The sequence below is a fragment of the Anastrepha obliqua genome, chromosome 2, assembly GCF_027943255.1.
Source record: "Anastrepha obliqua isolate idAnaObli1 chromosome 2, idAnaObli1_1.0, whole genome shotgun sequence".
Classification (NCBI taxonomy): Eukaryota; Metazoa; Arthropoda; class Insecta; order Diptera; family Tephritidae; genus Anastrepha; species Anastrepha obliqua.
The window spans coordinates 131765034-131791654 of record NC_072893.1 but is presented as its reverse complement, the minus strand read 5'-3'; the positions used below and the strand labels follow the sequence as shown (position 1 = coordinate 131791654).

Genomic DNA, 26621 nt, shown 5'->3' with positions numbered 1-26621 from the left:
TTTTCACACACAGTGTTCTTTTTTTATTAAATACAAATAACTCGATTTTTTGTTGTGCCTGCGTTTAATTTTGAGCCAATGCGCAATCGTGGTTTCAGTTCATTAGTTACAAAGGTTGGTTGAGGAAAGATAATCGCTGAAATCATACATGTTTTTTAACAAAAGCGTCTCTGAGCTAATGAAAGTGAAAACCGAATGTGTACTTAAAAATTTTTGAAATCTAATATAATTTAAAGCTTGCACAAAATTCAAGCACATTTTTTGTCCCAAAAATTATAAATGTCTCAAAGTTATTTTCAAATCGTTGAAATCTATTGTACATTAAAAAGTTGTATGTCTTCTTCGGTTTAATAAAATTTTTGTATTCACATTTTTTTTGTCCCAAAAACTACAGATGTCTCAAAGCTATTTTCAAATCGTTAAAATCTATTGTACATTAAAAAGTTGTATGTGTTTTCTGTCCCAAAACCTACAGATGTCCCTAAGTTATTCTCAAAACCGTTGAAATCTATTCTACATTAAAAAGTTGTATGTCTTCTTCAGTTTAATAAAATTTTTGTGGTCACATTTTTTTGTCCCAAAAACTATAGATGCCCCAAAGTTATTTTTACAATCGATGAAATCTACATTAAAAGGTTTTATGTCTTCTTCGGTTTAATATATTAAAATTTTTGTATTCACGTTTTTTTGTCCCAAAAACTACAGATGCCCCAAAGTTATTTTTACAATCGTTCAAATCTACATTAAAAGATTTTATGTCTTCTTCGGTTTAATAAAATTTTTATAATCACATTTTTTTGTCCCAAAACTACAAATGCCCCAAAGTTATTTTTACAATCGTTGAAATCTACATTGAAAAATGTTATACTCTTTCTTCGGTTCTCAGCGTTTCGCATCATACCAAAAAGGTGTCTCAAAATTGTACATGTCCCAAAAATGCCTTGTAATTTTTGAAATTTATTTGAGAAATGTGGCAAGTATTTAAATTAAATGTCAATAATTTAAAGCTCCCACAAAATGTATGTCCCAAAGTTAATTAATTAAAGTGTCCAAAGTTTAATTTATCGTCATTACAAAATGGGATCGTCCCAAAAATTGACAAAACAGAAAAATATTTGTGTAACTGTTTCTTATTCGCTCTGTGCATTTTGAATTGTAAAAAATGGTGTTTGAAAAAAAGAAAAAATGAAAATTTTTTTCCAAAATTTGTGATTAGAGATTTTTTGGTATGTGTTTGGGACTCTTCTCCACTCTTGGCATAAAATGGCGTTATCTACCTAAAGACGCTTTTAATTAAAATTCTTTAAAAAAAAATCAGTAAGTACATACATATATGTATATACATATGTATGTATGTATACGAATAGCTTTTTTCTCGTATTACTTAAACCTTCTTCGGCATAAAATTTTGTGAAGTATTTTTCTCTGCGCGCAGCTTAAATTGTAGTTACAATTTTATTCAATATTCAATATTTAATATTCTTAATTCAATAATTAATATTTTTCAATATTTAAAATGCAATGCATAACAACAAAATTCAACTAGACTTTTTACTTTTACTTAATCTTTTGAACTTTTCTACTTTAACATTTTTTTCTGCCTACAAAAACTAGTTGGTTAGTTTATAAATTTTTTTCGTTTTGAACAAATGAAATAATTACAAATTTATTGAAAAGAAGAAGAAAATACATACATATCTATAATTTAGTAGTATTTTAGTGGTTTTAAGTTTATTTAATTATGTTTTTTATATTTTATTTATTTTATTGTTTTTCTTTTTTCAACTAACTTGGCGTGTTTTTGCACCAGCTGACTTTTTTCACGCCTTTGCGCTACTTTTCCGGTTATTTTTTCAAATTTGTAATCAAAACGTTTTTTAGTTATCCGTAATTATGTATGTAATTATGCATTATTTATTGTTTTTTTATATCTTTTTTAATTTTTTTATTTCTTATTTGTGTATTACAATTAAAGTGTAGAAAAAATCAGTCTAACATTTTAAGGCAACATGAGAGCTTTTTCCAATATTTTCTTATTTTTTTCTTTCGTTCTATCGCAATCAGTAACTCCTCTCGTTTCTAGATTTTCCAGTTTTAAAATTAGTTTCCTTACACTCGACATACAAAATTTGTGTGTACTTAGATTGCAAATGCACAGTGGTGTATTTTTAGCTTTTCGTAGATAAGCAAAATATTTTATTTTCGAGAAAATGTTACGAAACTGTTTTTAAATATTTCTAAAACAAACAAAAATTTTGTATGTGTTAAAAATGTTTCCTGCTTTTAAATTTTTTTAATGTTTTTTTTTATTTTTTGAATTTTTTTTTTGGTTTTTATTTTCCCAGTTTTGTTTTTGTTTTTATTTTCGCAGGTTTTACTAGGTTTTTTTGTCTATTTGAGCTTATTTAAGAGCAACGAAAAATTACTTCGTCTGCATTTTTTGACTTTTTACACTAAATATTTTTACGTAGTCGACTACATTGTATGTATTTTTAGTGCTATATGTATTAGTTTATAACTAAATAATTTTTAGCTATTTTTATTTCTAAGCAACTCAACCCACACAATTTTTGTTTTTATAATTTTAAGCTATTTACTTCAAGCCATTTTTAAATTCAAAGTTTTGTTATTTTAATGCTTCTTTTCGTGAACTTACAGAGCCGTTAATTCTTAGTTCTTAAAATTCGTAATAATATTTTTTTACAACTTTCATAAACTTGTTTAACTAAATTTATAACTCGTACACGGTTTAATTTATAATTTCATTGTAAATTTACATTTATTCTGTCTTCAATGAAAATTATTATAGGACAAAAATAGTTTGAAACTTTAAAATTTCCTGTAATTCTTTATTTTCATTAAGTTTTGGTTTTTGAAAAAAAAATACAACAAAAAGGATTACCGAAATAATAATATTTGTTTAAACAAATTCTCAATTTCATATTAAATTTTTCAATTCAAGTTTTACCATAAAACACAATTATTTAAGTCCACTAAATTTGTTTTAGTAAGAATTGTTTTTTATTTTTAACAATTATGCGTTGGAAAAAAAATCTTGTAATCAGTTTTACGAATAAAATTCTAAAAAAAGAATTACAACGAAAAACCAACAAATTAGAATGAAAAAATTTATAATAAAAAAAAAAAATTATAAAATAAAAAATTATAATAAAAAAATTGTAATGAAAACAAATTATAAAGCAAATTTATAAAAAAAAATATAAAGAAAAAAATTATAAAAACAAATTTATAAAGAAAATTATAATTTAAAAAAATTTACATATCTATGCATATAAAAGCAGGAACTTAATTTTGGATATGAACCACTTTCAAGCTTGAAATTAAAATAAAATGCAGAAAGATGTTAAAGTAAAGAAAAAATTTAAATAGAAAGCAAATAATTAATATAAAAAAATTATTTTAAAAACCCAATAATAAAAATGTAATAATTACAATAATGAAAAAATTGGAAAATCAAAGAACAAATATAAAAATAGAAATTTAAAAATACAGAAAAGTATTTACCAAAAAAAAAAAAAACGGAGTTAACGAACAAAAAAACTTGCAAAAACTAAAATAATGTACTTTAAACAAAAACAATAAAATAACGGAATTCATAAACGGCAACAAAAAATAGACAGTATTTTGGTGCTAATTTTAGAAAAGCAGCCTGTATAACTTTTCAAATTTTGCTTTTTAATTTTTTCGCAAAAATTAAGATATTAATTTTTTAAGATATTAATTTTTTCATAATTTTAATTAATATATTTTCATTTATTTTTCATGTTATTTTTTGCCGCGGAATTAAAATGAATTCTTTTTTTTATATTTGTAGCCTTGGGGTAATCAATATTTTCTAGAATAGGCTGAATAGAATTGAAGGTCGAAGTGCATACCTCCTTTCATAGAAAAACTCTCTGCATGCGATTTTCATGTATTTTTGCTTTTTTGCTTGAGGATGACGGTCAAAAATAAAATTTCAAAAGTTAAGTAAAAAAATAATTATAAGTTTCAATTCAAATATTTATTTACAAAAATAAACAGCAAAAAAGAAAAGTAACATTTTAGACAAGCACACACAAATAAATTATTTTAAAAAAGGATATTTGTTGAAAAAAATTTAAAAACTAAAATATTTAAAATTCTAGTTTATAATTTCAACAGGTGGCGACAAAAAAAAACTCATATCCACTGGATATAAAAACGAATATTCGTATGTATGAGACTGTTTTGGTGGCGATATTTTCAAAATATGCCTTTTTTCTCCAAGTTTAAATAAAAATCGTTCTCCAAATCATAATTAAACATTTTTGAAAATTATATTGCGCGCTGTGAAATTTTTCTGCAACAAATTTTGTAAATAATTTTAAGGCTATTGTTTTACCCATTAACGTTCAGTAAAAGGCGGCAAATTAGTGGACACCCGTTAAACTAAATTTTTTGAAATTGTTTAAGAGTTAATAACTTTAAATCTGTATGAAAAATATATGTATTTAACAAAAAAAAAATTACTTTTAGCATCACCTTTTTTAACAAGAACTGTTGAAAATAATATTGAGCTTTGCTACACTTTGAGAAATGACCATTGAACGATTTTAAACGGGTCTCTCTGCCTGAAAAAAGTAAAACTATGAACTATAATTCACGAATTCATCAATACAAAAAAGTGAGGTTAATTCAATTCGCCAGTGCTACATTTGGAGATAAAGCAATAAACAAAAAAAAAAAATATTCTTAAAAAAATGTAATAATTGAACCTAAATGCTAGTGGCGCCATATTTTTCGTTAATTTTTGTTTATTCTATACGAATCTTCGAGTCTACAATTTTAGTTTTTCCAATTTTAAATTACATGTCTCGTTTATAAAACAGAAAATATATATACATATGTAAATGTATAAAGAATTTTAACGCTCCTATGTTTGGCTTTTAAAATTTTGTTCTATGCATTTTTTGGCGTACTGGCTAAGGTTAAAATGTGTGTATGTATGCGCTATGCTTATTAAGTAGGTACAGTAGGAAGATTTGCAATTGCTCTAGGAATGAGTATGTATCTGTTAATCTGTATGAAATATTTTTTTCGTTTCTTAATTTTCTTTTTGCTCTTATAGAATTCTAACTTAAATTTATTCTGCTATGCATTTTAACCTATTTTGCGCTTTATTTATATGCTTTTTCATAGTTTTGTAAATTTATTATTTTTCTTCTTTTTGTTTTGTTTTGATTCTGTGCTTACAATTACAACAACCTTACACAATTAGAAAACTAAAACATAATCAAAACTAAAACTAAGTCTTATTTCATATGTATGTATGTGTGTACATGCAGTTATAATTACATAGTAAATCTTACGTACAAATGGTTTTTTCCCTCTTTTATTTTCTGCTTTAATAGGCTGCCAACTGCAGGTGCCTTTCAGCATTTAAATTCAACAACTTTTTTAATTTTTAAACTCTCTATTCTGCACAACGCCCGTAGGCGCTGCTGCGACTTCTACCGAAAGACGTGAGACACTTCAGTTTCCTTTAATTTTCTCAGCCCAACATTTAAAAAACGAAGCGTATTAAATATGCTATCCACAGTTGCTGCTAAACTTCGCTGCATTCTGGCAGCGAGTCCTGCTCCAACTGCGCCACATAAGTTTCGCCTTGTTCCTCGACCTTTGCGCCCGCTTCAGCAATTTCCTTATTCTTTTCCATCTCTCTCTTCCTGCTAGGCGTTGTTGCTGCCGCATTATTAGGCGCTGCCCCTGTCTCCGTTCCAGTCTCTGGCGTCGGCGTAGCGTCCGCTCCGGCCTCTTTTGTTGTCTCCGTTTCACCCTGCATACGCTCCTGGCTTTCCTCTGCGCGTTCTTCACGTTTTGCCTTTTCCGCCTCCTTCAGTTCGGCGTCTTTGTGCTCCGACATTAGCTTCCACATATTAAAGAATTGCTCGCGTCGCTGCATTTCGTAGTTGAGCAGCTCGGCCTCATCTTCGGAGCTGCTGCTGCTCACGGCGCGCATTTTCACATTGGCTCCACTCAAAGTAGCTGCCGTTGCCGCCGCCACCGCTGTTGCTGTTACACCACTAACGCTTGCCATTTCGTTTATGGTAGCGCTGGCGTCCTCCGCTGCACCACCCTCGGCCTTTGCATCGTCGTCAGTATAGGCGTCCACATCTGCGCCAACGCCACTTTGTACGCTGCTGCCCATCAGATGCGAGGTCGGCGATTCAAGGCTGCTGCCTAGTATTGGTGTCAAACCCTCTCCGCGCACACGCTCGCGCTCTTGTTGCAGCTCATCCAATTCGTGCAGCTCATGTTGCACAGAGCTACGTCGCGCATTGACGGCGCGCATCGCGACCAAAACACCCGCCGCAGCAGTGGCCATTTCCTCCTCTTCACTGAGACCGTCATCGCCGTCACGCTCGGGATCGTATTCGCGTACACCAAACTCACCGACTGGCACGTAGTAGCCATTCATGGCAACCAAGTATACTACGCGGCTGAAAGGCGAACGAAAGAGTATGTCGCGATGACCAGGCATCCAGAAGTGTACTACATAGCCGACCATGCCGATACAGGGCAGCCAATCTTTCCAGGCAGACCGCCCACCCTTGGCACGCATCTCCTCGCTAGGCCAAAACATGTTGAAGCGGCGCCCCACATCAATACGATCGAAGATCTGCAGTGATAATTCGAATAGACGAAACTGTTACATGCAATTTTTTTAGTTCACTTTTTTACTTTACCTCAAAGTCATCGATTATGACGACTTTTTTGTACAACCCAATACGTGGCACATGGCCCGCGGCCGCCAAAGATGCAACCATATCAGTGCTGTTGGATTTTCCACACATTTCAGGCACGCCACTGCGTTCGTTCGCTGCCAACGCTGCGGCCGCTGTCAGACTAATGGGGCCCTTCGATTTGCGCGGGTAGTCACCCGGCGTTGTAATAATGCTGCCAATACCTAGGCTACCCGAAGAGCTGGACATCTTTGTGTAGCGTGGACTGCTGCTACTGGGCTGCAACTCACCACCAGATCCACCATGTGGCTCCAATTGTCGCGCAGATTCTGCAGACTTGGTTGTGGTTGTTGCTGCGCTGATGCTGGCTTCTGCAACACTGGTACCACCACTGCTGGTGCTGGCGATTGGCAGTGTTACCCGGCGTTCCCTTTCGGCGCGTGACAGCGAATGCGACACGCGTATGCCAACACCCCGCAACTGCTCTCGCTCACGCTCTCGTTCGTGCTCTTGCTCGCGTTCACGATTCAGCAGACCGGCGAGCAGTGCTGGCTTTGCAGTTACCACAGGACAGCGCCATAGAGGTGTCACCACCGCGCCATCGCTGCCGAACTGCGCACCAAGACTACCCCCGATGCTGGTTGGCACTGTAACGCCGTGCACTGGACGACAGCTGAAGAGGCTGCCCACTGTGAGTGTGTTGTACAGCGGTGCTGAAATGTAGATAGGCGCCACCTCTCCACCCGATTCGCCGCTACCAACTGTTGCGCTACCCATGCCGCCGGCGGCACCTATACCAAGGTTAGGGGTTTCCATCGCCGATCCAGAGCTGCAGCCTTGCCGACAGCGCTCACGTATGCGATGCCACCAATCCAGGACGTTCGATTTGATCGATTCAAGTGTGATGGCGCCGCCGATGACTTTACAGAGTTGCTCGTTTGTGTCCGCGTAGGAAGTGGTAAGCGGGGAAACGTATATGGGGTAACCGATAGGTTGATCACAGCTGGAATTAATGATGTTCCTTAGCGCCTGCTTGGCATTTTGTATGCTGCCACGCTCGGGATTGCGATTGCGCAAATAGATGAGCTCTTGCTGCTGCCCCGCCCATAGGCCGCGCACGCATTCACGATTTAGCTTGATTACACGAAAACTGAGAAAGCGCTTGGTCAGCCTTATAATGCGATATTCGTCCGAACCATCTTCCATCACATGCCGTAAGGCGAGCAAATTTGGAGCCCCTCTTAGCACCGCACTGCGCCACACCGGATCCGCCTCGTGTGATATTACCAAATCCTTGGCGCAGGTGTCGATCGCTTCATAAAGCGCATCTGGATAGTGGAACTCATCTGGATTCGAGATGTGATCCTGCTGCAGCTTCAGTGCCATCTTCACCGCTGGCGCCACAACTGCATGCAGTAGCTCCATGTCAGCGAAAACCCACTCATCTCGAGGAGACTGTATGCGGAAATCACCCTTGAAGAGTTGATGCAAGCCGTGTAAAAAGAATTCCACCCCTGTCAGTGAGCTGTGCGAAGCATTGGCCAACGAACGTCGCGCCAACAGTCCTAATGCTAAGCAGAGCGAGACTATTGGAGAGTCCTTCGTCACGCTTGGTACTTTTAGCTTCAACAATGGGCGACTCGGCTCCTCTGAAACCGCGCGTTCTGGGCCGCCATTGGACATGTTAGACGCCGTGGCAGCGGTCGCACTAGCCGTAGGTGTAGCTTCTTTACGTAGTGTTTTCAGCGGGGCTGCACCAGTTCCTGCCTTTCCGCGCATCTGTTGTCCCAATGTGGGCATTTTAGCTGTTGCTGAGATGCTCGCACCTACTGTCGCGGCACTATTTGCAAAACTATTGTCGAGCGGCGCATGCGCTCCGCTGGTGGACATGTAGCCGCCGCCTAACGAGAGGCCAGCACCACTTAGACCCGGTGCCGACTCCGACGTTTGTCTCGAAATATTGGCAAATGAAGGCGAAATGGCAATGTGCTCCGACGAGTTAATCGTTGTACTGCCGCTCATTGTCGCGCTTTTCTGCGGACGTGTGCGCAACTGTTGTTGTGACTGTGACTTGCTTGCCGTAGTTGTGGTGGTGGTGGAGAGATTTGGCGTGCTCTTCGAGTCGTTGTAAGCGTTACTGGTGTTGTTGGTGGGTGTGTGTGGCGGCGGTGGTGCACTGGCAGCAGTGCTAGCCGTAGTAGGCGCCGTGGCTGTGGCTGCTGTGGGATTCTGAATTTCTTTGCGTTTGTCGTAGCAGTAGTTAATCCAGCTGAGGTAGACGTAACAGAAACTGGAGCGGGTGATGCCAACAGCACGAAAGTCGAAATCTTCATCGAGATTGTAGTTGAAAATTGGATCGAGATCGACAAATTGGCGGCTAAGTGTATGCTGCAGGGCCTCTTGTATGGGCGACGAGGCGAGCCATTGCTCGAGCTTGGGATTTTTAATAACATAATAGATGATGCTCTGGAAATAATTAAAAATAAAATATCTTTAATGCAAGGAAATTAGTTTAGGGAGAGTGTGGGGCGGAGAATAGTAAATAGAGCAAGAGGCAGGGCTCTCATTGAGCTCTATAGGTAACTAGCAGCTCGCCCTTTCATTAAGCTCTTATGGAGAAGAGCGTGATGCAGATAACTCTTTCAGCTCTCCATTTCATAAGGCATTTGAGAAGTGTAGACGTGTGTTAAGCGAATGAAATGATAGGCAAAAGACTAAATTTCCCGCCACTCACATGAGTATGGATATTAAATTTTAAGCGCAACTAACATAAATACTGGCCGCACTTACCTTTATGTAGTAGGTGATGAGAACTTTTCGGTATTCGAAAACCTGTAGCGTGGCGCTCGCCAAATTATCCGATATCGAATAACCTTCGAGCACATATTGAGCCGCCACCACTTGCCAGGCCAACCAGCGCGTGGAGAACATTGCATTCACGCTCAGCATGCGGGGCAAGTGCCCAGGATCACAGCAGCAGCAACCATCGTTATCCTCCACATCTTCTGTGATGGCCTCCACTTCGCGTTGCTGACAATAGGTGCCACGAAATTCCAAGCCACGCATTTGAAAGGTACAAAGTCCATTGCCCAGCTCGATGATGTGCACCAGGCAGTTGAGGTAGTCCGAGGCGAGTACTGAGAACGGGAGAGAATAAAATCAGTTAATACACAAAGCAGATTTAATATATTCAGACAGCTCACCAAAGCAATCACCCTGATTAACATTGCCCCATCGACCCATCAGCAGATCGCCGCACAACGAATGCTGGAGTGAACGCGTTAAATGCTCATAGAAAATGCTATTCAAATTATTATCATCCGCGCCCAAATCGCGCTCCAGCTGTGAGCTCAAGCGCGTATTGGAATGATCGATGCGACGCGTATTGTAGTCTCGTTCCCAGAACTTAATCGGACGCACGTAGGAGGTGAGAAAAATGGCGCTACCGAGGAAGGGATTGAGTGGCGTTGAGAGTATGGCAGAGACGCCGGCCTGCAGGAAAAGCATGGCAGAGTGAGGAACGCTGAAAGGCTGAGCGAAAGCATGAAATGCCGAGCCCCAAGTGATTTGCCAGGGCGCGATATAGGTAACTATGAATTGTAGCTGTGCGAAGGGAAAGTTAAATATAGAGAGCAATGAGAAAAAACAGAAGATAAACTTACCTTTAAGAGAAAATCACAGCACTTGCGGAAGGCCAACGACATGAAAAAGTAATCGATGAGAAACGTTTCACTCGCAAATGCAAAATCGTAGCGAAAGAACAAAACGGTGAACATCACAATTAGGTACTGATTTGTGGGGTCAGAGTAGGCATTACGAACCACTGAAGAAAGAAAGGACAAGAACGCAAAATAATAATCAACTGTCTACGAAAAGATTTCGCCTCTTCACACTCACATTTCAGCGCGCATACCGCCACAACCAGCGTACCCCAGGCAATGCCGAATTTGTTGGCAATTATTTGCGCGTCCGCCGTCACCGCCGAAATCACCAGCAATGGGAACATCACATTACGTTCTAGCATACAAAAATAGATGTAGACCTTCTCGAACCACATCACTTTCGGCGCATGCGACACCTCGAACTGTCCGTACTCCTTCTGACGCAATATTGGACGCGCGAAGCACAGCCAAGGCATATGTTTACGCATCTGCGGTATTATGTAGTGCAGCAGCAGTCCCAGCCCAGCCGTGAACGCGTAAAGCACAATGTTGAGATCAGGCTGCAGCACTGTGAAGACGGTGCTGCAGTGCAGACCGAAGACGATTACCGCGAGCAGCGTGGTCACCACAAGATCGTTCTTGAGACGCATATTTACAGTTGCTTGCAGCTTTTTGGGCAGCGGATCAGGTGAGTCGCTATCGTTGTCTGTATTTGGGTTGCCGGCGTTCGTCGCTAAAGCAGCCGCTTCCACATCGGCGCACACGCCACCAGCCGTGAGCGTGGACATATCACCTGGGTTAGTGGTAGAAGAGCTGGACATTTTGTCATCCTCATCCGCCGCTTGTGGGTTCTCCTCAACGTCTAGGTCTGCTTCAGCGGGCGCTGGAGAAATAGCTTTTTGTGTTTGCTGCAGTTGTATTGGAGTTGAGTCCATCGACGCTGTAAGCAATTGGTGAGTCGGCGGCTCTTTTACGCCAATAGCCATGTTTGGCGCATTAGTTGCTATCGTTGCCACATCTGTTGCTTCAGTTTCTAATAATCGTGCGCCGCCATCATTTTCTATTATTGGCGCCGCTTCGTGTGCGCTCTCCGTGCCAGTCACAAGTGCACCGCTACCAGTCGCGCTGCCATTCGCCACCGAAACATATGAGTTCGAAGTTGTCATACCCTTCTTGTTGCTGGACAGGGTTTTCGCAAGCGTTTGACTGCTGCTCGCTAACGAAGATGCCTTCGATTTGCTGCTCTTGCGTTCCATTTCGAGATTTGTGTGATCGATCTCTGCGCGCTCACTCATTTCCGCTGTCAGTTTATCATCGAGCGGCGACATTTCGATTTGTTCATTACCGCGCGCGCTCGTGCTTTTCGTGCGCCCTTTAAGCGTTGTATTTGTGGTTACTTTCTGGCTGCTCGCCGCGCTGCCATTAATGGTGGCGGCGCTTAGCTCATCATCATCGTCATCATCGTGATAGGTGCTGACAATGCAGTTCTTGATGAGCGCCCACATGTGGCTGAAGTCACTGGCAGAGCGCGAAAGATGATAACCGAGCGGGACGAGTATAGCGCAAAAGAGCGAGAATACAATGAATTGCGTTCCACGACCTTCGGCAAAGGCGCTATAGAGCGGACCATAGAGCAGCATGACGCCCAAAATGGAGCGAAGTACGCACAGGAAGGCTCCTACAAAGGAAACATACAAAAGCGTTAGAAATGCCAAACAAGACAAATATTACTCTCTAAAGTGAGTGAATTTACCCAAGAGGCTACCCGCTGCGTTTCCGCCGAAAACATGCATATCAATTTGCTCCAGCAAATACATCAGAAAGGTATTGATCTGCGGACAAAGTCCCAACGAAAATATTATCGGGAAGCACAGTAGGAATACGTACATCAACTGCAACACAGCCGCGGTCAACACCAACGGCGAATAGCGTATGCCGAAAAAGTCTAACTCTGCCGGCGGTTCGCGCTGCTCTTCATAATCTCGCTTAAGTCGCTCGCAAAGCAACAGTATTCCGCTGCATATGCAGAAGTAAATTGCGCGGGAGTAAGCCACTGCTTTGTTGAAGCCGTGTATCGGTGACGCCGCGTCCGGTTGCACGCTTTTCACCAACGAATATTGCGCGCTCGCTATAACGGCGCAAAAGAGGAACGCGCACAAGTCTTTGTAGTAGCCCAATTGGAGTATGGTGGCCCCGAGGTACGCAACAGCCGCGCACAGCACTACCGCCAACACTATATGCAGCCAATGCAGATCGCGATCGAAGAGCGCCAACAACTCCAGCCGATCCATTGAGATTTTAAATTCATGTTTCATTCCGCAACATTCGAAGCGGTACTTGTAGTAGCTTTTAGGCGCTACAGGCTTTTCGGTTGACAGCATGCAGGCAGGTCGCCAGTAGTCACAGTAGTTTTCAATGTGATGGCCATCCATGTTGAGTATGGCAGCACCGGCGCCAGTGGTATTGCTGCCACTGCCAGAGCGCGCTTGGGACGAACGCTGCTGGCCCTCGTCGTTTAGCACATTGATGAGTCCCTGTATCGAAAGGCCCGCGCCGTTGTATACAGTGCGCGCGTTCAGTGATGACGAAGCGACCACTACGCCGAGAGGCGGATGTAGACTGCGTATGGGTGCTGCCGTCGCACCTGATTGGCTACTCAGCTGCGCCGATTGCAAGTCATGCGCTTGTGAGTAATCACCGATAGAGGAATTACCCGGCTCTGATATTTGTTTCGAGTTCCGTCGCGCCTTGTCGCGGTAATACATTCGTTCCGACAACGAGAGTCCATCCGTGGAGGTGGCCGGGTAGGTATTTAGCGCTTGTATGGCATCCTGATAGAACTGGAAGTGCGCGCAGGACATATTAGCGGGCGCGGTTGAACCACCACCGCCGGCATTCGCCGCACCTGTTGACATGCCGCTTGCCGTGCTAATACCTGGTTGTGCGCCTTCAAGCCTACCATGCTCAGTCATCAACCAAAGCATTTTGTGTATGTCCGCGGAGAAGGAATCTGCGCTGATGCTGCGCGAGGATGTAGAGGAGGAGGTGCGTGAGGCAGCTTTCGAAGTGGTGCTATACTGTGTGTTGAACGGTACCAGTGACATTTCGGTATTCACACTGTTGGCACCGCTACTGCCACCTCGTCGTTTGTGCAGTTGAGAGCTAGCGCTACTACCATGCAACGTCTCATTTACCTCGCGGTACTTTACGACTTTCGGTATCGCACCCAGATTCCTGCCATTTCCGCTGGCAGTGGAGCTACCAAGAACGCTTGGCGTCGGCCTTTTACCACATTCTAGGCTTTCGTCCAAATCTTTCTTCACTCTCTGCGCCTCCACTTTTACTTTTGATGGCGCAACGCTTACAGCACCTTCCATGCCTGAGAGCAGCATGTCCTTCGAGCTGGCACTCACTTGCTCACAGTCGCTGGAGGGGCAGCCGGAGTCACCTTCCCCACGCGCGGCATGCTGCGGCCGTATTTCGTAGGCAGGTTGTGGCATGCCAGCGCCTGTACCAACGTGATGGCCAGCCAGATTTTTGTGCTTTTGTAACGCTGCAATTTCCATGTACATGTCCTGTTCCGCCGTCTTACTTTTGGCATTGGCGTGCTGCCAGGATTTACCACTAAGCAGCGGCGAGCGTGAACCATTGTTGTCCGTCTCCGAGTCGGTGGAATGTAGACGCTGACGCAACGCTTGCGAAGTTGACGGTTGTTCATCGTCCAGTTCATGCGCGACAGTTGCACGCGACGACGGCGAGCGAAGCGACTGGCGCTGCTTTGCCGCAGGCTCATCTATATCATCTTCACTATCGGGGGCATAAACATGTGCTTTGCGATTGTTCTCTGCCGCCGAGCGCTTTAAGTCCTGTTGAATTTGCTCCAGCCCATTGAGTATGTGGTCGAAATCATCCGTGAAATCCGTCTTTGGCTGCTCGACGGGCAGTGTTTCGCACATGGCGGGTTTCAATTCCGCGCTAATTCCGTGCTCCAAGTCGTCATCAAAGTCTTTGAACTCGTCATCTTCATCGTTGTCCACCTCATCGTCGTCATCGGCTAGTATGTTGCCCACATCAGATTCGACGCTGTGATGATGGCACCCTAACGCTTTGCGTCTGCGGCGCATTGGTACATCGTCCACTTCGTCATCAACATTGTCATCGTCATCGTCCATCTCTATATCGTTTTCCTCCTGCCCCTCCTCAATGTCTTCCTCTTCTTCCTCGTCCTCATCGTCACAATCATCCAGATCGCCATCGTTGAGTTCGAGCACGCAATTACTGCGTTGCGTTTCTACATCCAGCGATGAGGCGCGCTCATCCGATTGCTCTACAATAGGCGACACAGGTTCAATGAGCGCCGTGGTCGAGCCACTTGTGCCGAAATTCAAGCTACTGCTGCCTCCACTACTGCTACTCGCGCCACCAAAGCTACCACCGAACTTTGGGCACAAATTCAAATGTGGATTACGCACCAAACACTTACTGGGCGGCGGTAGTAAAGCTGATTGTGGATTTTTGATCATTTGCTGGCCATTAATTGCTTCGACGCTGTTCGGGTGTGGGCTGAGATTCGATACTGAGGGGCGTGGGCAGGAAATTTCGAGCGCGGCACTCTTAATGCGCCGTACAGTCGGCTGATGGCCGGAAGCCAGTGCAGCAGCAGCAGCCAAAGCGGCGGAGTGCGCATGGTTCGGGGCGCCCCCACCGCCACCTTTATATAGCGCGGTAGCGTTAGAATGTCGTCGCCTCTTCATGCCACTGCCACTGCCGCTGCCACCGCTGCTACCAGCACCCGCCTTCACATTGCCTACGGGCAGCTGAAGCGCCGACATGGTGCTGCTTGAGTCTTTGCGTATGTTGGCGACGCCATGATGATGATGGTGGTGGTGGAGATGCGGTGCGCGGTAGAACTGTGGCTGATGATGAGGGTAATGTGAGTTGAAAGGTTGCTGTTGCTGGAGTAAGAAGGCAGCGCGATTGGCATTTCGTCCGTCGAGTTGTTCAATGCCGAAATCGGATTTCGTATAACTGTCGTCTTCGATGTATACATCAGATGAAGAACCTGTTAGGAGTAAAAAATTGTTAAATGAAGAATGTCACTTAAAAATTTTCATTTTGAACCTACCTAAGATCCACGATTGCAGCGCACGCACACGCGTGTCTACATGTCCCGACATGCCTCTCGCGCTGCCGCCAAGACCACTCAACTCCATTTCATCACCATCCAGAATATCGCCACCGATTGCGGTCAGCGCACTGCTACTACTTGCGCCGCTGGACACGTGATGAGGTTGATGTTCGTGGTGGATGGGCAGGAAGAGGCGATTTTGTTGTTTGACGCGCTCATCATGCGTTTCCGAGCTGCGGTGACGCTGCAGGCGCGTATTTTTGGCAGACGACAGTGATGCGGGTGCGTTTGAACCAGGGTTGCCAATTACACCACCACTACCAACGGAAGTCGACTTATTCGTTGTTGCAGTAAGTGCCGCGTATGTGTTTGTGAGCGTCAGCGTTGTTGTTGTAGTAGTCGTTGTGGCAGTTCGTTGTGCGGCAGTGCGAAGTGCAGCTGTTCCTACAGTGCTGTTGGCCATCTTCGATGCTGAGCTTGATTTGCCTACCACAGCGCCAGCGGCTTGCCCGCATTGTGGATGCAAAAAAGTTTCGTTGCGGGCTGAGCCGGCGCTGGTCGCAATCGTATCCGATTGATTGCGTATAAGCTTTGTGGCAAGACACGACTCAGCTGTGGCATCAAGACTGCCCTGGCGTTCAAGTCGACGTCGTTGATGTCGACGTTTAAATTCTTCGGATGATTTGCGCAGTAGGTGTGGCAGGTGGCGCGCTGTAGTACTACTGCCTCCGGACGTTAAGGAGGTGTTGGGGAGTGTAACCGAATCATTGGGGTTCATATGTTCGCTTTCGTGCTCCGGATAGACGCTGAGGCCACCAGCGGTTGGTGCAGTTGTGGAACGTATGGATTTTGTGACGCTTACAGAGCCGGCGAGCGATTGTTGATCCTGCTGACTATTGCCCGAGACGAGGGAGGGAGGATAGAATAGCATTTCAATGGATTCGGAGCTATTTTTACGATGAACGTCCACTTTGAGGTCTGCATGAAATGGAATAAATACTTTGTTAGTGTAAATTTTTCGTTAAAAATTTCAACTCCAGTCACCAATTATGCTATTCACATTCTCCAAGGACATCATGCTGTTCTCCTCACTGGCCTCGTTTATGGCCTGCTCCACAGAATTGCGTGATCCATCATTGCGCATCACTTTCATTTCTATGCCCGTCTCATTCTCACTGTAAACAAACAAAAACAAATGAGCAAAAGAAGTTGGGCATCAACGGCAAGAATAACAAAAGCAATATTAATAATATGAAGACTAATAGATCTACAAATCAAATAATACAGCAGCTCTTAAAGTGCTGTTCAACGCGCTGATTGTTGTTTATAAGCAAACAACATGTCATGTTATCGCGTTGCCAGCCTAGTGGTTCCGTAATCTGCATACCCCACACCTACATGCGAACTTGCATATGCCTGTGCATCCGTAAAGGAACACGCCCACTTGTCGTACAGCGAAGAGTTTATAATCCTATCCCAGCATTGGTTTTGCACAACCGCTTGCTCCCCAACACATTCCCCTCATTAGATAAATATCAAAATACTTATATCAACAAATTTGAATTTCCTATGTACTGCACTAGCGTGTAAATATGTGTGAATGTGTGTGTGATGTTTTATGGGAATGTGTTTACAACAATGCACGTGGCCTTGTGGCCTTAAAACGCAGCCTTGCCAAACTTACTACCCATCAAACTACTGTCATGTGCATGCCAGAAGGTGGCGGCGACCGTGTAGGAATATTCTCGGGGACAAATTCTAATATTAAAGATATATATTTCGGACACCAAGCCAATCTTAATTTTATCTCATTTTGTTAGAAACGTCAAAGTCCAATCAGCACATTTCAAAAAAATTTTAAATCGTTAGATACACTTTTTACTTTTTGTTGCTTTGTTCTCGCTTTGAACTGACTTGCTTCATTTTTTTTTTCTGCTTTGTCATCTCAAGTGAGAGCTTTGACCCGACTTGTCTGGCATTATCGCACTTGTTTTAATAAAAAAATTGTTTTTTGCGAAATTTTATATAAATAATGACTCATACGAAAGCGAGTGAATGCCTGAAAGACAATTGACACTCTTATTGCTGGAATTTTTCGTATAAAAACAACAAACGTGCATATTTTGTCTACTGTTAGAACAAATATAAGAATTTTACTATTTTATTACTATTACTTATACGAATTTTCTTATAGTATAAGAATTTTACTATTTTATTACTATTACTTTTGGTATTCCGAGCAATACTAGTTCCCGCCAAGGACTCTCCGTTAAGCAGCAACATTTCTTGGGAATGTTTTATGCTGTTTCAGAAGGGATACCTCACACCTGCTAAAAAGCTGCTACAACAAAAACGCCTCTATCACATAGGTATAGGCACGACATTTTAACATATCTCGGTACGATACGAATTGCGTCAAAACGTTCATTCACCACCTTTTTTTCAGTGTTATTTCCCCCAAAGACAATCGAGTCTACGTTACCGAAATGAACCGCAATTTCTATCAGCCAAGGTTGTTTTGATTTTGACAGCATTTTCCAAAAAAATTGGGCACATCAACTCAGATTTTAATTTAATTAACTTGGATTTAAAACAAGATTATTCAGTAGATCACAAGCCCCCCAATGCCTCGTGCAAATGTACATATTTTGATTTTCGCTTTATTTTTCACAATAAAGGATCAGAAAGTGGACATTTTTCTTTCAAGTTTCTTCACAAATTTACTAACGGGTATTTTTTCGTTAAATTCCCTACCTGGCCATGCCTTTCGTTCTCACTACACAAGGTCTTCAACATATTACACCTCTTTCCGTGACAAACTCACCGTGGTTCCGTTTCCTTGGTAATTTTGAAAAATGGATTCTTGAGATTCGCCTCCGACATGGTTTGGGCCCGATCATAGAGCCGATGCAGCGCCATATTGGCTAGCTTCACCAACAATATGGTGAGACTTGTAAGCGTGCAGTAAATACACCATGTTAGCCAAGTGCTTGGGAAATACTGGAACATCAAATAGTATAAATTAAAACAAATACGTGTGAATTAGTTTACATATGTGGCAATTGGAGGTGCGACAAAAGCGGCGACAGCAGCTTAATGTGTGTACGACGCGCCGCTCAAGTGCAGTAGTCTTTGACACAGGCGCGTTGGCATGCAAATACTCAACAGCCGGCGAGATTTTTCACACTCGTCACTGTTTTGTTTTGTTTGATTTTTGTGCATGAAACGCATTTTGCTCGTGACGCACAATGCTGCCTTGACGCTGCTGTTCGCTTGCTGCGTCGACGCCTGACATCAATGCCAATCGTTGTGCTGGCCAAATTACATACCAGATAAGCAACAAATGGTGAACACAGCAGGTACAACCACAAATAGAGGTGCACCACATTACAGAATACGCCCTGATGCGGATCGTAGAACCAGCCACCGGTCAGCGAGGCCCACACGCCCTGGCGCAATATCTCCAAGGTTTGCGAACCCATGGCAAACTAACAGGCATCTCCTATACGACCTGCCCAAGTGCAGTGGGGGCAAAGAGGTACACTTTGCGCGTGCCAAACAAAACGCACACGTACATGCGAACGCGTGCAGTAGCAGCAGTAATTTTGGGTGGCGTGGTGGTGCGACGTTGTGTTTTGTGAAAGCGTGCGTACGACACAGGTGTGCAATGGATGAGCCGTTCGGATGTGAGGGGCAGCGGTGTGGATTTTGATTGGCGTTGCAAACGACTACGACCACGACCACGATGATTGCGTTGAAGACGACTGCTTTCTGAAGGCAACGACGACGGCGACTGGGTTTGCCTTGAAGCTTTCAACGGCAAAAATTATACGCGTCAAACGCACAAATACAAAATAGGTGTTGAAATGTGGAAACAGGAAGCGTATATGGTTTCCGTAACTGCGACCGCAACTCCACCGTTAGGCAGGCTCTGCTGACGTCGTATCGAAAAAATAAATATGTTGTTTGTTCTCCGCTGCCACTGCGACACGTTGATTACGGGATGTTTCTCTTTCACTACTTCACCACTTGTTTCCTTTTTATTATTGCAAAAATTTCACTTCATTGGCACTAAATACTTTTCAACGCTGTTGTTTTTTTTATTGTGTGGTCTTTATTAGCTACACTTTTTCCTGTTCGCTGCTGCGTTTTCTTCACTTATTTTACTTTCTTACGGATGCAGCTCCTTCAAGGTTTCAGCTTAATTTTATCTCTATTTGCACTTTGTTCCATTTTTATATCGATTTACGGCACGATAGTGGGTGATATCAATGATCAATTAATCGAGTGGGCAATTAATTGCAGTATTCAATTCAAAGATCTTAGATTTTTTCGCGTGAAAATTTTCCTTTATTTTTTCGCGTTGAATTTCTCTCAATAATGAAACGTCAAAATCAGTGCCAATAATGCTGCTTCTTCATATGAAAGAAAATTACTATTCACAATGAAGAAGGTAACTTTTGGTCTTCTTATTAGAAATTGAGTGACTACTGATTGCATACAATAAAATAAGTTAAAACGATTTTGGGCAATAAAAGAATGAATGAATGAATGCAATAAAATATTTTAAGTAGTTATGTAAAGGCTGATATTCTAAATAGAAATAAATTTTACATTCTCAACTAGTTATAAATCGGAGTCCTGCAGATAGCGCAGATTTTACTAGAAAATTCCTAAGAATCGTATTTAATTTTGTTTTGACAAGCTTCGAGATGGCTCTACCTAATACATAAACTTAAAAACAAATTTTTATAATAGCTTTAAATTATATTTTTACCATTTATTGACTCTAAAGATTAAATTGAGGTCTAGAAATTGCATAGAATATTTACAACTTAAATTTTGTACTTAAAACAATTTTTTACACCAATTCCCAAATTTTACTTTCCCATGTGGCTTTTTTAAAATCATTTTTCATGGCTCTATTTGATTCTCTTATACTGTGCTCAACTCTCATGACTCTCTTCCAAGTGTTCGTACTGGTGGTGATGGTGTATATGCTCTTCCTCTTCTTCGATAATTGGATGTACATGCTCGTGCTTTTCCGAATGATGATGCTTATGCTCGTGCGAGATATGCTCCTTGTGTATGATCGGATGATGTTCCTCGTGTATGATTTTTTCTTCCTTGATGACAATCGGCTTGTGATGATGATGTATATGTTTTATAACGGTATGTGTATGCTTCTCGATTTTCTTGTGAACTGGTACATGAATTGTGACCTTTTTCTTTTTCTGATGGCCGCTGGAGAATAAGAAAGAGAAAAACAAGTCAGATAAAAATCAAGCAAAAATAGTGGAAAAGTCAATTGAACTGCTTTGGCGAGAGACCCGAGGAAGTTCAGCCATACCAAACGTCATAGCCATAACCATAACAGTAGGTATCTACTGAATGAAACATTTGACGGGTATTTTGAAATGAATGAAGAAAAATTTATTGACTTAGTGGAAAATCAATCTTTTTTGATTTTTTTATTTCGACTTCAATATCAGCTTTTTAAGATTACGCCACGAGTAATCGAAATACTTTATAGTTATGATGCCTATAATTGGCCCTTTAGACAACTGTGCAGGAGAGGACAGTGTAAGATACTCGAGCGAAAGTTTGAGCTGAGATCTAATGAGAGATGTTAAAGGAAGCCGGTGAGAGTATGAGTTTGATGGGGGCAAGACAAATTCATAGTAGGCGACGTCGATGGAGCAATAACAACATTTACATATATCATATTTTTCTTTTACAAGTTGGTGGTTTGATTGCCAAAATTTCTATGAGTATATAAAAAAAAAACGATCTGACAACAAATAAGCAGGATACTTTGACATTAAACCCACCAAATTGCAATAAAAAAAGCAAAACAAATCAGGTTCTAAACCGAAGTTATCCTTGGGAAGTGTTATAGAATTTGTGTCGCGTACTTCCTCATTTCTTGTTCCACTTGTTCAGAATAATAAGGAGGAGGTAAATAATTCGGCGAAAAGCGAATTCATTCAAAGTGTTGCTACTGGAACATCTGATTTGATTTTTTTTCTTTCGTTTTGCTTTTTTGAATGCCAAAGTTTCTGCTACATTCTGAATTCTTGTTCTTGTTCACATTCTGAATGAAGTTCTTAGAGTTTCTAGAATCCATTGAAAATAATCAGTTGATTTTGACATTTAATCCCCAAACTTGCAAAAACCAAATCGATCTAAATTTTGCTTTTGTACTACTGCAATAACATTTTTTGAGTTCGCCTTGTCGCATGCTTTAAACAGATGCTGCATTTGACTTCTGACCCTGTCTCTTTCACTCTGGTGTTTGCACTTACTTAGCATCCGCGCTCTGTGTGCACAGCAGGAGCAGCAATACACCCACAATGATGATCACTTTGAGGAGCTAGAGAGATTACGATAGATTTATTTAAAGTTACTCGAATTACTGATCGAAAATCGCTATAAAAAAATTATTTCCGTCTCACCATATGCCTTCGATTCATGTTTGATACGTTTGTAAAATTGTAACACTTTCTCGAGCAGGAAGGTATTTTTTTGCCTCGTCCGTTTAATGTCGGTACGCACGCTTTGCTATGAGACTGAGAAATGAGTGTTGGCCCAGTTGGCTAAAGACTTTTATAACATGCAAACAGTAATGCGGATAACTTCGCATAACGGTACAGCGTACGAAGAGAGAAGTAGATGGGTGTGGGGGGTGGCTGCTAAAGTGGAGCGCCAGAAAACATGGAATTCGGACGATTTTCGCTTCCTTCACTCGACTGGCATGTAACGCTTGCGTTTAAGTGTGTATGTGAGTGGGTATGCATGTGTGGAGGTTTGGCACCAGCACTAGCAGCTGCGAACGGCGCTATGTAACGTAATCGTCCCAGCGCATGCGCAGCCAAGTGAATCAGTACTGCGGTTACGCTGGTGGGTGTATTTTGAGCAGCGAATTTTTATATTTTTTGGTTTATAATTTTTTTGTAATTTCATAATTTTGTTTTTATTCCACTGCACACAAAAATATTGGCTCTTAAATTTACTTCTTCATTTTAATAAGTTTTTTTCCTTTGGCTATTTATTGTTGTCTTTCTAAGCGGAAGCCTATAAGCCTACATGAAAGTCAGTCAGCGGAAATGATTTTGTTAAATAATTAAATTAAACTGTAAACGGAACAATATTATCGAAAACTCACACATACCTACATGCACAGAAGAAGGCGGGGGGAGCGCCGCCAACTGTTTAGCACTTAACCCGTTAATAGTGTGGAAATAATAACAAATTAATCGAAAACACATTAGTTATACACTTTGTAGATAACCTTGTTTGTGCTTGAAAATTAATAATATTTTTATAATAAAAAAGAGAAAATAAAGATGGCTGAAAAATAATTTTCTTATAACTTCAAGCGAAAAAATAGTAATTTTAAAAAATCATCGTATACCAAAAAATAGTAGTAAAAATGCAACATTACAGTGGCAACAAATCTGGAACACCAGCTCTCGACAGTAGGATTAAAATATGTAGACTCAGGGCTTGTAATACGCCAGATTGTACGCACTTCTATGGAAATCCAAGTAATCTTAAGCAACAAACCACTGCCAAGTCTTCGATATGCAATGGACTCTGTAACGACGCAGTTTATTCCTTTCTGGGCAAGCTTTTGTTTTTCAGATGGTGACAGTCGGAACATGGTCGCCTGACAATGAGCTCACAGTATGAAGATATGTCGTGACGTGAGAAAGGAGGACAAGTCTGACTCTACTTAAGAAACCGTGGTACCTGATGCTTTCCATTTCAATTCAACCGGGCTATTCGGGTCATGTTCTTCGATTTCGATGTAACTCAAATATGTTGCTCTCTGGTCAAAATAATGAGACACGTATTTTTTTGTTCGCCCGAAAAAATTTTTTTTCAAGAGTTATCGGCAATTTGGTTTTTCGGCTCAAACTCGATTTTTTTTAATTATATAAGAAAAAATTTTTTTTAAATAACTACTTTTCAACTACTTTTTTGCAATTGTTTCTACATGAAGTCGCTCGTGTAAGTAATTACGATCATTTTGAACCCAAAATTATTAAAATCGGTTCATTTTTGAGTAAGTTATGAGCATTTAAAAAAAAAAATTTCTTATATTATTAAAAAAAATCGATTTTGAGCCGAAAAACAAAATTGCCGATAAAGCTTGAAAAAAATTTTTTTCGGGCGAACAAAAAAATACGTGTCTCATTATTTTGACCAGAGAGTAACATATTTGAGTTACATCGAAATCGAAGAACATGTCCCGAATAGCCCTTTTGAATTGAAATGGAAAGAATCTATATAAGAAATTTTTTTTTTATTACTCATAACTTAGTCAAAAATAAGCCGATTTGAATGATTCTGGGTTCAAAATAATCGTAATTACTTACACAAGCGACTTCATGCAGAAACATTTGCAAAAAAGAAGTTGAAAATGTTTTATTTTGCAATAAACAAAAAGTGCGAAACAGGTTTTTTACTCAAAAATTCATTACTCAAAAACAACGCATTTTAGCTACTAGGCATTCAGCTCTATTAAAGTTTGAGATGTCCTTTTGATTTGGAAAAAGTTATAAAAACAAAAAAAATACACTTTTGGAAATATTAAATTTCGAAAAAAATTCAATTTTTTTTTCCTAAATAAAAAATTTTCAACTACTTTTTTGCAATTGTTTCTACATGAAGTCGCTCGTGTAAGTAATTACGATCATTTTGAACCCAGAATTATTAAAATCGGTTCATTTTTGACTAAGTTATGGGCATTTAAAAAAATTTTTTTCTTATATAATTAAAAAAAATCGAGTTTGAGCCAAAAAACAAAATTGCCGATAACTCTTGAAAAAAAAATTTTTCGGGCGAACAAAAAAATACGTGTTACATTATTTTGATCAGAGAGCAACATATTGCAGTTACATCGAAATCGAAGAACATGACCCAAATAGCCCGGTTGAATTGAAATGGAAAGCATCACCTGATTTCATTCGCTGCCAATGTGGTCGCAGTGGAAGGAAGAAGCTCCAAGCAAACAATTGTTCAACGAGGGGGAGAAGTAAGCGACTAGAGATCAAACCCAGACCGGAGCCATACTTTTGTTTGGGCAAAGCCGTTATCGAAGTCCAACCACTACCCATTGCAGACGAAAAGCCTCAACTACTTCGTTAGAGCAGAAAGCACAGAAAATCCCCTCAATTTAGAATCATTTAGAATCCCTGAGGATTGCATTCATGGGCGAGATGGCAAGCTTGGCGCTCTCATGCGATACGAAAAACCTCGGTTACCTACTTTATTGCCATAAGCTTGAGATCGAACGAGAATGACTTCACCCCTGTTTAGTTGAGGGTCGAATGCTTGGTGTAATATTAAGGCGCAGCATGCACTCGATCAAGCATGCTTTTGAAAATATTGAAGTCTAGCAAAAATCACGAATAAGGCAAGTAAAATTGTCCGGAATTTCAAAGAAATTAAGTGAAAAAGTTACGTTTGAAATGAAGTCAATGGCCTTTGGAAAGATTGCGGGCAATCATCTAACCTATGTCTAAAAGAACCTCAAAGTGTTTCGGTTTTGCTCTTCAGTAGACATATTGTACTAAGACATTTCTGTATATTTCCTTGCCATTATCAGCTATGTGATAAGGTAATACCTCGAAATATTACAAACATATTTTGCGCATTGCCGAAATTTATTTTTCACCTTTATTACATTTATTTCTATATACCCTACTAAAGCTACATATTTCAGCCTTCATTGAAGCCCATTTAATGGCCACTCGCGTTTCATGCCAGCTTTGTTTTCCAAATAAAAGCATTGATGTCAAGGTTAAGTGATCCTCTTACGTATACATATGTGTGTGTAAGTGCATAATTACATATATCAAACATGACAAGTACTCATTCAATATGAGGACAAATGCGCTGCCAAGTTCGCGCCTTAAGTCTTTTGTTTTCAGTTGGAAAAGTGCTGGTAATGTTGAAAGAAAAGCCAATTTTCAACACATTTTCAACACCATACCCAGCTTTTTTGTACTACGCGTGTACTACAAGAATTGAGCGAGCAAACAGTATTGAGAAACCAAAAAAAAAAAAACTATAAAATCGAATCAAATTAAAGCAGCAACAAATTGGCGTTCAATTACCTATTGCCGGCGACCTGTCCGACTTGCTACTGAAACCTTTTATTTAATTTGTTAGAGTAGCCTGCGAGGGGAGAATCACGCCACAAAAGAGAGGTGATGGAGATTTAGTGTTGTTGCATGCAACAATGCCGCTACACTTCATCGAATTTTTCCAAGTGCTGTGCAGAACAAAGTGGATGAAGGCACGGGCAGACAGACGAGTTGTCAAAAATAAACATCAATCAAAACACAAGAACAACAAGCGCTTAGTTGAAGAGCCGCTTTTCTGCTTATGCTTGTTGTAGCAGTTGTATTATGAAGCGTGTTGAAGTGTTGTTTGAAAGAAAACAAGTTGCTCAAGCGGAGCGGTTAAGCAAAAAGGCGAAATAAAATAAAATAAAATAAAATAAAATAAAAAAAATTAATAAAAATTTCTTTCTTTTTCGCTTTGGTTCCGGTTCTTTCAATCTTTTGTGTTTGCTTGCTGGCTTGCTGACTTGCTTAAGTATGTATTAAGTCTTGTACGCACAATTACATTTTTCCTAAATTGGCTTTTACTTCGGGTCATTTGAAATGAGTGATTTGCGGACTCTTTCAACATTCCCCTTATAAGAAATGATAGACAGAGAGAAAATGTGTAAAACAAAAGCAAATAAAAAAATATATATGACTTGAAAAAAATATATTAAACAAATTGAAATAAAAAAATGGTGACTTAGTCCTAATTTCTTGATACATATGTGTAATGTGAGGCAGAACAAAATTAAAAAAAGGTTTATGTAAGAAAGTAATAAAAAAAATTAAAAATAATAAAAACAAAAAAAGAAATAATTACAAAAAAATTATTAAAAATAAAAAAAATAAATAATTGAGGCATACACTTCTGTTAGGTGTTTGGCCGAGCTCCTCCTCCTATTTGTGGTGCGAGTCTTGCTGTTTTTCCACAAATGGAATGGAAAAAAATTATTACGTCACCCTAATTTCCTGATATGTGAAATTTTAA

General features: G+C 40.5%; 2 protein-coding genes across 2 annotated transcripts; both read right to left on the bottom strand.

The window, feature by feature from the left end:
- Window positions 1-3803: 3803 nt before the first annotated feature.
- LOC129236889 (protein pecanex) lies at window positions 3804-19877 on the bottom strand. The gene is made up of 11 exons (XM_054871172.1): window positions 18845-19877; window positions 18340-18515; window positions 16560-16690; window positions 15513-16493; window positions 12141-15449; window positions 10623-12065; window positions 10388-10548; window positions 9929-10328; window positions 9516-9862; window positions 6729-9191; window positions 3804-6661 (listed from the first exon to the last, which is right to left on the bottom strand). Exons 1-11 carry the CDS (start codon window positions 18995-18997, stop codon window positions 5588-5590), a joined length of 10638 nt encoding a protein of 3545 aa, XP_054727147.1. The 5' UTR covers window positions 18998-19877; the 3' UTR covers window positions 3804-5587.
- A 584-nt stretch (window positions 19878-20461) lies between these two features.
- On the bottom strand, window positions 20462-21988 carry LOC129238437 (uncharacterized histidine-rich protein DDB_G0274557). Its single transcript, XM_054873462.1, has 3 exons — window positions 21971-21988; window positions 21821-21888; window positions 20462-20759 (listed from the first exon to the last, which is right to left on the bottom strand). The coding sequence occupies exons 1-3, from the start codon at window positions 21986-21988 to the stop codon at window positions 20462-20464; spliced, it is 384 nt and encodes a 127-aa protein (XP_054729437.1).
- Between the last annotated feature and the right edge of the window lie 4633 nt (window positions 21989-26621).